This window comes from Hyalella azteca, unplaced genomic scaffold, assembly GCF_000764305.2.
Source record: "Hyalella azteca isolate HAZT.00-mixed unplaced genomic scaffold, Hazt_2.0.2 contig11680, whole genome shotgun sequence".
Taxonomy (NCBI): Eukaryota; Metazoa; Arthropoda; class Malacostraca; order Amphipoda; family Hyalellidae; genus Hyalella; species Hyalella azteca.
In genome coordinates, this window is record NW_025941668.1 from 74,359 (window position 1) to 89,204 (window position 14,846).

General features: G+C 36.4%; 1 protein-coding gene across 1 annotated transcript; it reads left to right on the forward strand.

Moving 5' to 3' along the window:
* Window positions 1–9,428: 9,428 nt before the first annotated feature.
* Window positions 9,429–14,368, forward strand: LOC108679466. The gene is made up of 5 exons (XM_018168083.2): window positions 9,429–9,611; window positions 9,962–10,136; window positions 10,627–10,710; window positions 11,429–11,597; window positions 11,804–14,368. Exons 1-5 carry the CDS (start codon window positions 9,532–9,534, stop codon window positions 13,690–13,692), a joined length of 2,397 nt encoding a protein of 798 aa, XP_018023572.1. The 5' UTR covers window positions 9,429–9,531; the 3' UTR covers window positions 13,693–14,368.
* Window positions 14,369–14,846: the final 478 nt, after the last annotated feature.

Genomic DNA, 14,846 nt, shown 5'->3' on the forward strand with positions numbered 1-14,846 from the left:
TATATTCCATCTCTGTTCATTCGATATGCCGTCGGGATTTGATTACCGACCAGGTTATTTGTCAAGCAGATTGTAGCCCTCAACACTCACATTGAAATTGCTTGAAGTATTTGAGCTTAATTTGTAGAACAAATGTCGTACAACCCCTATTAACGTATGAACCATTCTTGACGCAGAGGATCGGGACTGGACTTCCTGTGCATCTGATAGTTTCTTGTGTCAGACATTGAAATTGATTTATTTAACAGTGCCATTTTTTTAAATAAGAAGTCGAGATTTGTCGCACTTCGTGAGTGTTGTGGAATAAAACTTAGAGAGTTTGACAATGGGAAAAGTGTGGTAGCGAACAAACGAGTTGCGGTTTAAAGACTTAGCTTCTTGTGAAAATTTTGCGAGGTCTCGAATCTTAGAAATGACAGCCGTTGCCAAATATTGAATGCTGATGCTACAATAATAAAAATATCAATTTCTAGAATGAAGAAGTGAAAACTTGAAGGAATCAATCTAAAAGCAGCCTATAATTGTGGCAATTGTGGCTCATCAAGCTGCTAAGTGTTCATAACTCGAGGTTTCGCTCACACTCTGAAGACAATTTTAATTAATCAAGCTTAAAATTTTGGAAACGGATTTTCTTTCGTATTCAGCAATGATTAAAACATTGATTGAGGTTTCTTTCTGATATAATAAGCAATTTTGTTGTAATTCATATAAAAATGTTTGCGTGGCACTCATAATAAAATTAGATTGCAAAATTTTTCGAGAAAAATTATCCGAGCTCTGCCACGACTTGAAATTTATTTGCAACTCGTATTTGGATCATTTTGTGCCACCTCACTTCAAGCGGTGGGGGAAGGGGGAAGGTAGTGTTTGCTATGATTGGCACTGGCATAGAAAAAAATAGGTGTGAACCTTGTTGTAAACTTGTAATCGATTGATGTAATGTAAACTCATCGATTCCAGCCCTGATACTTGATAAATGAGCAGCTTACGACGAGAATCGCCTTTGGTGGAACTGGAACACGCCGTCAACTAGCGGCTAGCCTAATACCTAGAGGCTAGAAGATCAAGCTAGCCTAATCGAATCATATCAGTGGCGTGATGCAATATTTTTTGAATGGACTTAGCTAGCGAAACTTTTTCTGATATTTCTTTACTAATTTTGAAAATCTCGTTTAACGATTCTTTACGTTGATGGTGACGACTTGAATTTGGAGTTTCACTCAATCATCAATGGACTCGACTTATCATTGTTTTCAAGAGCCTATTTCCGTATCATAAATTACGATTTACTAGTTTAGTAAGACGATAGAGTTATGACACACCAGACACAGTACTCCTTCAGGGTTCTGTTAAGTTTTAAGGTGTTAATTGTTTTGGGAAAAAGATTGGATACTACCTAAGTTTCCCAGACACCAGGCAACCGAAAAAATAATCTTTTTTCATTTGGCAGAAATTTCCTAGGTACTTAATTCAAAATTGAATATTTCTGATGTCTTGCAGCACCTAACCTAAGTAACAATTTTTAATACATTTTGAATCCTTCAGCCCAATTATGCATTTTTATTAAGTAAATAAGTTGGTAACTGTTGGTTTGAACATGAGATGATGATGATGGGTGGTTTACCATGGTTAATGACCAGTGAATTCATTGATTTAAATTTTCAGGATGGAAGAATAGGTATAAATCACCGTATTCCTATTCAGGTAAGGTAAATGCGGTATATTCCGACATCGTGGGTAATTCGTCACCTCTTTAGTTTTTCCTTTATATTAAGCTTTGTTTTAGTTCCATGCGTTTGTTGATGGTTTAAATGGTAACGTCATACATTTGCGCGTCGAACTAATGCCAAAACAATAGGTCTTGGCCATCTAGCGGGAAAATATTGAGATTCAAAGAGAGACAATGCACGCTACCCAGTGAGATCATCGAAAAATGTGTCAAATTTGACAGTTGACCTTGCTCTACCAAATAGTGGATAACTGTTTGTATAGGAAGAATATTATAGTTTGAGACTTTTAAATACGTCTGTGAATATATTAGGAATCCTTTAAGTATACTTGTATTTGCTGATTTCAAGTGGTAAATAAATTAATAGATGATTAAGTTGAGAAATGGATTTAGACACATGAAAACTAATTCCGTCACAACTTGAATTGGACACACACAGATCGTTCCAAGCTGTGTACAAAAAGTAAAATTTGCTTAATTAAAAGCTTAATAGTTCTTGATTAAAAGCGTAATTAAGTAGTGTTCAATATTCATTAGTGTTCTAATTCAAAGCCGTGTTGTACTCTAATACAGCTCACACAGCAAACGGAATTCAAACACATGGATGACGGCATTATGTATCAGTAGAATTTGAAGCGCGGACGGAATACGCATCACCACGTGCCAAATATTGCCACACACAGTGACGGAATATAGGATTTGGTAGGTTTCCTTTCTAAAGGCTTTTAAATAAATATGGCAACATTTTGTGACGTTTCATTGTTGCTAACACGTAGTGCGGTGTTTTGAGAGTCCCATAAAGCAAACAGAACTTGAGTAATGCATACGGTTATTTTTTTATAGTTTTTCATTTCTCGATGCGTCCATAATGTGACGGAATATACCGCATTTACCCTAATGTTGGTTGATCAAAAACTGAAAAAGCAGGTTTAATGTTCAAGGACATAAGCTAGCTAGTTTTAAGTTACCTATCAACAGTTCAAATGTGATGACATTCATTTTCAAGTTATAGAAATTAGGAAGCATTGAATACTACAGAAATTTTTGTCAGAATAAGTACATAATGCACATGAATACCGTAAAATGGGGTAACTTAGACCACTTTTTTTATAAATGATGCCATTTTTTTACTAGTGAAATTAAACTTGAATTGAAACATGCCAAATACAGGTCTACATACTCTAGCTTCACTCACCATAAATTGCTGGCTCCTGCCTCTCATAGTCTTTATGTAATTTCAAAAAAAGTGATGGTCTTTGTTACCCCAGCTCATGGGGTAACTTAGACCGGGTGGTAAAATCAATTATATTTTTTGGTAAAATAACTCCAGGTTTTGGTGCATTGTAGTAGAACTCTTCTAGTTACATATGCAAATGACAAACTTGAGGAAATGTCATAGTTTGCAAATGGGGGCACCGCCCCATAATGAGGGAAATGTGACTACCTAATGGCAGCCCTGATGGGGTAATATTGACTGGCTTGGAAATTAAGTTAAAATTAAGTTAAAATAAGACTCTGTAGAGTCTGAAACATAAAGAAAAAACATAAATAGGCTGTCAAACATAAAATATGTTATATATGGTAATTTTATATTAACTTCCAAGCCGGTCTATGTTACTCCATCAGGGCTGACATTAGGTGGTCTAAGTTACATTTGGGGGCTGCGCCCCCCATTTGCAAACTATGACACTTTCCTTAAAATTTGTCATTTGCATATGTAACTAGAAGAGTTCTACTACAATGCATCAAAACCTGGAGTTATTTAACCAAAAAATAAAAAAATTGGAGGGGGTACTCTGACAGGCTTTAAATAATAGCTTTTTTTCGTGGGTAACATTTTTAATTTTTTAACCTATTAGATATGCAAACTTTTTAAATCTTTCTATTGTGTTATGTAGCCTCAGTATTAGGCCTTTAATGCTCATCAACAAAATTTTTCTATGTCAAATAGTTTTTGAGTTGTGGGGGTTTTTGTTAAAAAAACGAAAAGTGGTCTAAGTTACCCCATTTTACGGTATGTCATAACAGGAAAATTTTGAAATTCAAAAATAATTCTATAACAATCTCCATTTCTCAAAGCTTAGAAAATCTGTAGTTGTGAGATGGATTGCTGGAGTCCAATGGTGGCGCAGCCTCACCATTGGTCTTGGTTCCAATCTGTTACCTGTAGAGGCTATTTGCTATTCTTGGTCCAATGATCTCGTGCCACTGCAGGATGGCAATGCAGAAATGCTGTGGAGTTCGTGTGGCTTTGAATACAAGCCTTAAATTTCATATCTATTGCTAACGAATGGAGAAAAAATTGTGCCAAAGTGGTTTCAAGATGGCTATGCTATTGCTCTGCCACCCTTGTGGGATGGCCCACACACTTCTGTCAGACCAGTTGCGTCAACAATTTTAGGATGAATTTTTGGAAAGAATTTTCATAGCGGGTATAATAAGCATAATTAAGTAATTTCAATCATGAAAATACTGTCTGTATATAGCTAAGAAAAAAGCTATATACAGACAATATTTTTTGCAAGCGCTGTCAAAATTCATTTCAATTTTAACTAGCGCGATAAAAGCAAATTTGTAGCACGTTTCATGCACATGAGTTTTTATAAGGATGTTTACCCCAAAAAAAATGTGTTCTCGATTGCCACTATGGTCTTGTTGTCAAACAGAGCCGTGACTAGGGTTTCCTAACACTTTCAGAGCTGCAAGATTCCTGCTAGTTGAATTATCTCCTATTTAATTGTTACTAGAACTGCACGATCAAGACGTGATATTGCAAATGTAAAAAAATATATAACTCAGTACTCATTGCAGTGAGTGACAGAGAGCGCATTTTCTCGTCAACAAAAACTTGAGGTAGTGGACGGACAGACAGACAGACGGACATGGCGAGCACAATATTGCATTTTTTCCATAAATAAGAAAATGTGCTAAAAATCAGTCACTTTGGAGCTGCAAAATTTCATTATCAGGCAGAAATATGCCATATTTCATACCTTTTATGAAATGAACTTAGCAAGGTTCTTAAAAAGAGGTAAAATTTACAATAATCTGCCATTCAGTTAATGTATTTTGCCTCATTCATGGGTGGCTTCTGTGGTCTGCCTCATTCCCCAAAATGGCAGGCATAATATATATGTTTTTTTAAGCTGCAACAAGAACATTCCTGACATTTTTGTTACCTTAAGAATCCTGATAAATGAATTATATCCCATCTAAGTTTTGACAAAGTCAATAATCAAGCTGCAAAATTTAAAACTGATTGAAGAGATTTTATAGTAGATACCTACTATAAAATCTATACCTATATATAATATATACTTTTTATAAAATTGAATTAATACCTTCAACTTATATTCAAGGTGTGTTGAATGTATTAATTTCAGTATGAAGAAAGTAGGAAACTTCCAATTTTTTGCCATGCCAGGACCTAATTGGGAAGAAGTCCACTTCTTTATTCAGTAAAAATTATTTGAAATAGAACATTTTGTGGGCAATCTTCAAAAATTGTCTGTGAAACCACCTATTTTAACTACAATTTTTGGAAATTTCCTATAATGGCAAATGAGAGAATTTATACAAACAAAACAAGGTCTTTTTTAATATCCTGATCTAATACATAAATGTAGGGTATATCATATGATTCATATCCATATGAAAGTGCTAGTATCCAGAATTTAAAAAATCATTTTTTATGAAATATTGTGGTTCTTATATCTCATCATCATGGCTTAGAAAGTATATAGATGTTATCCACACTATATTGTATCCTTGATTACTGATATACTCATAGGATTCCTTTCTGGGAAATTGGGCAGAAGCCACAAATGAATAGAACAAATATGTCCATGCTTGCAGTTGATTTAATCTACTTCTATGGTCTTTGTTTTTAAGTGAAAGGAATGCAATAACAGAAGAACTAGTGCTCCTGTTACCAACTCTGATTCCTGCCCAAACAGTAGAAAATTTTTCAATATTACTGCAGGATGTTCTAAATTGAACATCATAATTGAATTGCATGCATTATCATCATAGTACCTACCACATGCCCAAACCCTCAAAATCTTGCTTATTTGGTTGATTATCACTAAAAAACTCCAAACTAGGAGCATTTTCTTAAAGACATGCAACACAAGACAATTCAATGGAGGACATTCTCATTTAGAAGCCATGTCTTCTTTCCAGTGTTTGAAGCAGTAAGTCAATACAAAATAAAAATAGTCCAAAAACATAAAAAATTCATTTCATGACAAGCAAAAAATATGTAGTTATACTTTTGAATTTTTTGTCATCTCTATCACAGTATGGACTAAACATATTGGTTATTAGCCTGGTCCAAAGGTTGATGGTCTGGCTGATGTACCACCTGCTTATGAACCCCCCCAAAAAACAAAACTCAGTAGAACAAACCAGGGCAAAACAAAGCAAAGATATATTAAATAAAATAAGTGCTGCATTAAAATGAAATATGAAGGCTAACAAGTTAGTAAAAGTGGGACAGCCCAGTGCTGTGAGTGATGGGGTGAACCTAGAATGAAAAGAAAATAACCAGCAGCCAAAACTGGATTTAACCAAACAGAGTACACAATGATAATTGGTAAATTAACTAATCTGAGCCAGAATAATAATCTGCAAACTAAACCAAAGCAAAACTAACAAAAAGTGTATATCAAGGTTTGAAAATTGGTCTTGAGTCAGGGCTTTGCTGTCTCAGTCTTCAGGCCAGGACTTGGGAATGTCATTAGAGTCCTCAGCAAAGAAAGAAGATGGTGCATGAAACAGGAGACTGTGCCACAGTGTTGCCGGAAGGCATTATTTCTTTTCTTCACTCAACCCATCTGTGTCATTAACCAATTTTCTTACTCAATGCATCCTTTTGTTTCATATCGTTTCAGAACAGAGGTAATAATTAAATTCCATTCAAGCCAAGTGTAATTCAGTAATTAAAATGCTGCCAAGACAGTTAAATGCATCAAGTTAATTCTGCAATACTGTTGGGTGAGTGAAGCTCTTCCAGATAATGTATATATATATATATATGTTTTCCTTAATACTGCATTTTTCACATCTTTTTTAACCGTTGCATTATTTATCTGCATTACTTAAGCACAACCCTACCATAATTTAGTTAACTTTATGTTTGAAGTGTTTACAGACGTGATGGTGATGTGGTCCTTGTTTACCTATATAACTCACTTGCATTATTGTGTCAAATCTACTGCCGATGTTGTTTGCTTTGTGTGTTTATTAATATAATTTTTGCACCAATAACTATTACAATCTAACTTGCTATACTAAATTATCAATCCCTAATTTACTAAATGTTTGTTCATTATTTGGTTATAGCATGATTGCTTCAAATTAATCTCTAAATTTAGGCATTATAGATTTTGACCTGCTTTGCATCATAGTCACATTATGCGCAGTATCTTTCATTTGTGATTTTTATATCTTTCAGCTGTCTGAGGACCTTATGCGCCATTGCCTGTCCTGTGCTCCCTATTCCAATCACTAGTTACCAAACACCAAGTCCCATAGACCTAAAGCACTATACGCAATATTGTCTCTGTACATTCATCGGCATGTCAGTTGTATTTTAAAATCCCATAATAAAACATAACTCTTCTGACAACTCTTTACTTACACCATATTAGACCAATTCAGCTTCACTTAAGTGGGTTATGAGTTAATCCCCCCGCGGCATACACGGGAATGTTCCTGTGTATGCCGCGGGGGGATTAACTTGCAACCCGCTTAAGTGAAGCTGAATTGGTCTAATAATGGTGTAAGTAAAGAGTTGTCAGAAGAGTTAAGTTTTATTCTGGGCTTTTAAAGTACAACTGACATGCTGATGAATGTAGAGACAATATTGCGTATAGTGCTTTAAGTCTATGGGACTTGGTGCTTGGTAACTAGTGATATGGAATAGGGAGCACAGGACAGGCAATGACGCACAAGGTCCTCAGAGAGCTGAAAGATATAAAAATTACAAATGAAAGATACTGTGCATAAAGTGACTATATGATGCTAAGCAGGCTATAATCTATCATGCCTGAATTTAGATACGGTATTAATTTGAAGCAATCATGCTATAACCTAATAATGAACAAACATTTAATAAATTAGGGATTGATAATTTAGTACAGTAAGTTAGATTGCAAGAGTTATTGGTACAGAAATCATAATAAACACGCAAAGCAATTAATTAATTATTAATTATTAATAAACACACAAAGCAAACAACATTGGAAGTAGATTAGACACAATAATGCAAGTAAAGTTATACAGGTAAAACAAGGACCGCATCGCCATCATGTCTATGAACACTTGAAACAAAGTTAACTAGACTATGGTAAGGTTGTGCTCAAGTAAGGCGGATAAATAATGCAATGGTTAAAAGAGATGTGGAAAATGCAGCATTAAAAAAGACGTACATATATATATACATTATCTGGAAGAGCTTCAGTCACCCAACAGTATTGCAGAGTTAACTTGATGCATTTAACTGTCTTGGCAACATTTTAGTTACTTGCTTAAACTTGGCTTGAATGGAATTTAATTATTACCTCTGTTCTGAAACGATACAAAACAAGAGGATGCATTGAGTATGAAAATTGGTTAATGACACAGATGAGTTGAGAGGAGAAAAGCAATAATGCCTTCCGGCAACAACAGTATCGAAACAAGGGACTGTGTCACAGTCTTGTGTTTCATGCATTCTGATTGGAGAACCAATCATGTGAGCTCGGTCATTGAGCTCAGTTGCATTCGACAACTTTTTGAGCTGCAGTGGCAGCGTTCCATCTTCAGCATCCACTTTATACGTCACCATGCCTGGAATATGTAAATTTCGTGACTTGTGGTTATGAATAGAAGCTTATTGTGACTGGCTTGCTTGCCATCCAAAGCATGAAGGTATGGCAATATTATGTACATTGTGCTTGAAAGACTTCGATGTGTCAAATATGGGGGAAGCAGCTTGAGATCCATGCAACCTTTGAAGAGCTATGCATTTACACTTTTGCTATTTATCAACTGTAGAAGATGATAGAATATGCACGGTTAGTCTTTCAGTCATGCTAAACCTGTCGTATACAAGTATTGGAAAATTATATTGATGGTCATGGATAGTCATGGAAAAGGCATGGAATTTTTTTAAATAACAGTATGAACCCAGAATTTATTAAATACTTACAGACTTCATGCATTTATGAGAAAACAAGTTTGTAATAATTCTATTGCATAGCATATTTATCTATTTTCTTGTCCATTTGACATTCAAAGTGACCAGCATGTATGGCTATATACAGACCTTCATGACTAATTATCAGCCATTTTGCTTCTGTTCCTTATGAAATTTTCAAATATTATCACAGCTTGCAACTCAACTCTGAGACTGAATTTGCTCTCTGCTTAAATATTTGATTTCTTCTGATAGGTAACCAACTATAGCAAGCAAAATTGGTTATTTATATAAGCTGTTAGAATACTGAGTCTTCTCCACTCCTTAGTGCAAGGCCTCCTTAACCATTCACCCTCTTCTTTTTCTCTCAATAAATATGGTGATCTCTAAACTTAGCATGCCAAACAGGACCGCAAGTCTATCCAAATTTGCTTTTGGCCACTATTTTTCTAAGATTTATAATTGTACAGATTATAATGATGAAATGGAAAAATTAAGTATTTTTTATTTCCCTTTCACAGGATTTATGTTGAACCTTGGCTCATTACTAGCATGATGTTGCTTGAAAGAAGTGAGATGGCAGCTTTGTGTATGCTTTAATGTGTGCCGCAGGGTTATCAACATGAGTGCATCTCCGCCAGTGTCTGAAATGATGGCTGCTCTCAGAGCTCCATCTGACCACTGGCAGGACAGCTATCACAGGTAAGATTACTCCTTCTTCTGGTGACTTGAAATATATCTGAACCTTCATGAAATTGTTATGGTTATCCTGCTTATCCTGACCTTGGCCTTGCCAGTTAATGTTTGTATAAGTGATGTTGATGGAATTCACAATTTTTATTTGATAAATAAAAGGTAGCATCATACACCCACTTGCTTCATTAATGCCTCAATATTTACTGGTACTGTAATTGTAATTATCTCAGGTATATATCATGAATTTTTTTCTCAAGGAATGGGTTCAAAAAGTTGAAGAGTAATAAAATTTCATACTATTAATGTTCAATTTTTAAACTGGGTAAAATGTTTCATCCTGTAACTCACTTGAACAGGCTTGCTGATGCTCATCGACGGCTGCAGCGAGTGAACCAAGGGCTGGAGGACAAGCTGCTCAGGCTTGCTGACCGCAGCCACAGTGAAAAAGAAGCGCTCACTGAACAGATAGAAAAACTTTCCACTGCTCTCACCACTGCTGCCTCTGCCATTCACAGACTCAAAGGAGAGAAGGTGGGATTTTTACACTAATTTTTTTTCTAAATCTCATAATTTCACTCTATTATTTTTATATGAAGCCTGTCTATGAATTGGTTATGTCTATTTCCTTTTAATGGTTCTTTTGTCATGTGTGAACCATTTTTATTTAAATTATGTTAGTTTTTTTTTTCATTGTTTTCCTAATGAAGATATATAATCTATAATTTATTTTTCAACTGCATAACCCATTGTTTACTGATGGTAGTGCTGGTTGCCAGACCCTTAGATGCAAATATCATTGACGAAGGTTGATGTATCTGTAGACAAATGGTTGAATTATTACAAGGATTCCAGGGCATAATTTTTCTCTCATGATCAATTTTTAGAGTCTCATAGGTGCTGCACTTTGAATATATTTCAAAATTAGTAATTTTTAGTGAATTTAAATTAAAATTTCTTCAACTCTATGCGTTTTATTTCTAGATATTTTAAGATTTACTAAGATTATTAATGACATTTCCAGGAGAGACTTCAGCAGGATCTGAACCTGGCCATTGAGCTCCTGCAGTGCAACTCCTCTCAGTATGGCAAGCATAAGATTGACTCCGTAAGTTCTATTTCAGTCTGCATCAAATGAATGAACTCACTATACATATTTTTTACAAGTTAGTTCATTCATAATAATTATATTTGCAGTTGGTATTGTGATATGTAGGATATTTTGAGTTGGTTCACCACATTTAAGAATTTTAAGTCAAGGCTAGTTTAAAAAAACTTTGCTGATAGTTCTGGCATCATTAATCATATTAGTGTGTTGATGCTGGGAAATGTCAAGTTTGTAAACCAAAAAATTGTGATATATAAGTAAAGAGTTAAACAAAGCTTCTGGGTTAATTTCACTCTTGAAAGTTGTTTTTAAGGTTTAAGTGTCAGTTACTGGTTATGAATAATAACATCTAAAGAGTTTATTTAGGCTATGCCTGCTTGTTATAGCTTGCATAGTGTTGAATTGCCTTGCTTTATGCAATAGAAAAGATCATAGAATGAAGAATAAATTTTTGGTCGCTATCTCATATTGATTCTAGCTAAGAGTAAATTCATATCCTCTCATCCACTTGTCTTGAATGTATTCTTGTTCATTTCAAGTTGTGAATTACCTATAAAGGGAGAAATTTTACTCAATGGGACTTGAAGCTTGCTAGCTCATAACATGAGGTTTCAATGCAAAATTATTGTGTAACTTATATAACTGTGAATTACATGATGAAATAGAATAAATTTGTTCTGAACAAACAACATTTAATTTTTTTGTGTTGCCTGGACAGCTGCCCCCTGACCTCCAGCAGCGGGTGGCTGTACGCATGGAGAGTGAGGGGCAGCAACAACGCAATAATAACAACAATGCCACTAAGGCTCCTGAGATGAAAGTGATCAGAGTACCCATACCCACCTTCCCGCCCACTGCCATGGTGTACTCCCTCAATAAGTGCAACGGTAATGTGCGGTATACTCTCGACTATCTTATGAAAGTACATGTATTACTACTTCAAAGAGTGCACTGCTCAAACATCCCTGAAGTTACTAGACTACTAGTTTAATGGTGGATTGATAGGTATTAGATTAGGTGTCTTTTTGATAGAATCATAAAATACTTGATAATTCTCTTCCACCAAAATGTCTAATACTGAGCCTAATTGCAGAAGATGCGCCCGACGAAGAAGAGGTGCAGGAAGCAGAAGACATGGTGTCAGCGGCCATCATGGCGGCAGTGCTCGAGGAACGTCAGAAGGAACAGAGACATTGCCCCACATGCACCTGCACTTCTCATGAGAGTTCCCCCAATAGTGCCAACAAACCAGGAGGGAATAAAAAGAGTGGACCAAAAGGTCATGGTAGAGGGGCTTCTGCTTCAGGCAACGCACCAATAGCAAGCAATTCGTTCTTCACGCATCAAGATGTGCACCAATACTCAAAAAGCTGCTCTTTCTCGCAAGAAAAGGATCAGGAATCAAAACCATGCTCAAATGATAATATTTCTATTGCTGGTTATGATAATGGGTATAAAAGTGAATCGTCTTCTCGAAGTTTAGGTACAAGTGTTTTTAGTGGTAGCAATAGAAGAGGGTCAGCCTCAGGGCAATGTGTAGTTTCTCTACTTGAGACAAAAAATTTTCCATGTAACGCTAGAACTCAAAATTCCGCTCTTATAGATTTGATCAATGATGAGTGTGCTCCTATCTCTGAGGTGAAAAGTGCAGCACTCAATAAGGAAAAAATTTCCCTAGTGGATTTAAGCTCGCTTCAGATCACAGAACACTTTAACAGTGAAACTATGTCAAAGATAACTGTGAACAAGTGCATATGTGGTCGTCCTTACTCTGAGGGTTCTAATGTGATTGATGTAGGTACGCAGACAGTACCTTCTTACATAGGCGAGTCTGGCAAGGTCCATTCCACTTGCATTTATTGCAAGGGCCAGCAAATACGTGACGGTTACAGAGATAAAACTAAAGAAAATAAAGTGGCTAAAAACAAGCGTGAGCTTCGCAAGTGTCTTGTCTCGGAGGATTTGCATGGCAGCAGTTCCCCGCGTAGCTCAAGCGATGGCGAGAGTTTGTCTCTCCTCAGCAGCAGTGACTCCTGTCTTGGCGACTTGCCCAGCAGCGTTAATGCCAACGACTCCATATGCAGCTCGATGACCAATGTCAGCCTTGTTAACTCTAGTATTACAAAGAAGAGCCAAGACCATAAGCTTGGCAGCACCGAGATCACGCTCAACAGCCTTGGCAGTGTACAATCGTGGGACTGGATTTCAGGCGGCAAGAAATCCTCCCAAACTGACTCAGGGTCACCCTCCACCCCTAACTCGTGTGCGCTGCTTAGCAACACTTCCAGTAGCTGCGAGAGTGGCTTCAGTTGTTCATCTTCTCCTCGCCATCTCAATGAACACAGTCATCTGAAAGCCAAATTTGCCTCAAGCTTTGTCTGTCAGGATACTTGCTGCAATGCGTCTGCTTCAAGAACTCCTCCGTCTACCTCTGATGTGTCAACTCAGTGTTCCTCCATTGAGACCAAGAGCAAACAAGCCCAGACATTTGATAATAACTCTCCTATTAAAGATAATGCAGATCCTGCAGAATCAATACTGGATTCGCCTCTTATCGAGCTGGATGAATTTTCTCCATTAGAAGTGTCGACTGATTTGCTTGCCAGATTGACGAGTCATTTTGATTATTTCAATGATGATTTACTTGCATTTGAAAACAATAAAACTCACGACAATGGCATTTTTTCGAAGTCCTGCCTCAATGACAAGTCTATACCATACATCCTCGACAGCCTTGCAGAGTGCGACCGTTCCACTCAAATAGACGTGCAAAGAAATTCATTATTATCAAACTGCAAGCCTAGCCTGCCCAACCCCTATAAGATAGGTAGTGAGGGCAGCAGGACAGCGAACAATAGACGCCCGTGGGCCGAAGATGATGACATCATGCCCTCCATCCACCGACCTTTTCAACGCTGTGCCCCAGAGCAGGGCGTTGTAGCCAGCACCACCACTGCATCAGCAACTGTCACTTCCCTGTGAAGTTGTTATGTGTTATGGCGATAGCAGTCGTGTCACTCATATTGTTGATTCGTTACATGGAAAGAAACTGAAAGATATTAATTTGCAATGTTTATTTATATTGTTTTGGAAGAGAATATGATGCAAAAATTATATTGGATTTTTGAAACGGATGAGACAAATGAATCTAAGATTCGTTTTTTAGTCGTATCATGATGAAAATTAAAATATTGATGAATGAGAAATAATGATAATAATAATAATAAAACTCCATATAATACAATTTGCTAATGGCGTTTCATAAATTTTGTCTTCCATGTTTTCTAGCTGAAATTCAGGACGAAACACCAATTGCATGCCAGCAATTCTGCTTACCTAGACAGAATTGAAAACCTTGCTGGAGTCGCCATCCTTGACTATTAAGTTTTATGAGATTTCATTTTTTGTGCGACTCCAATTCCGAGATTCCGTTGTAAAGTTCAGAAAATTACCTCTTTGCTGCTATATAAGATTTTGATATATATATATTTTTTTTTTTTTTGACGATGTATGCTAGTTCCAGGGTGTTCAAACTTCGATCGACTTTAGATAAATTTCCTACCCTGCTAAACTTGAATCGACTGCTTTTGACTGGCTTAATGCTAACACTTTTGTTATAAATAGTTATTGGTAATGAGTTTAATTATGTTTGTGTGTCCGTTAAAGATGGGCAACTAATGTGGCATCGTAGCAGATTTTTGGACTCTCCATTGTAATCTGGTTAAGAGCGAAAACGTTTTTTTTTTTTTTTTGTGGCAATTTACTGCCTCAGATTATAGGGCTTCTGTATCCAGCCGAATGTTAAGACAGTTTTAAATGACCAAATAAGATTGTACGGGATCAATTCATGCCCATCCATGCTGTACACCAATACACTTACGGGACCAAAGCATCACATCTTCCAAATTGTTGCAGCTTCCACACTCGAGTGACATCTTCATTTAACAGCTGTTGATGGCATGACGTCATGCGTGGTACGAGTGGTAACGTAACGCTTATCCGTCGCGCTTCAAAAATAAAACTGTCGCTATGTTTTTCAGTTGAATTTGTCGGTCTCCAAAGTTTTGAATGGTGTCACTCTTGAAGGATATTATAATATTTCTCCTGTTTTTCTCAACGTAAAACGTGAGCGCTGT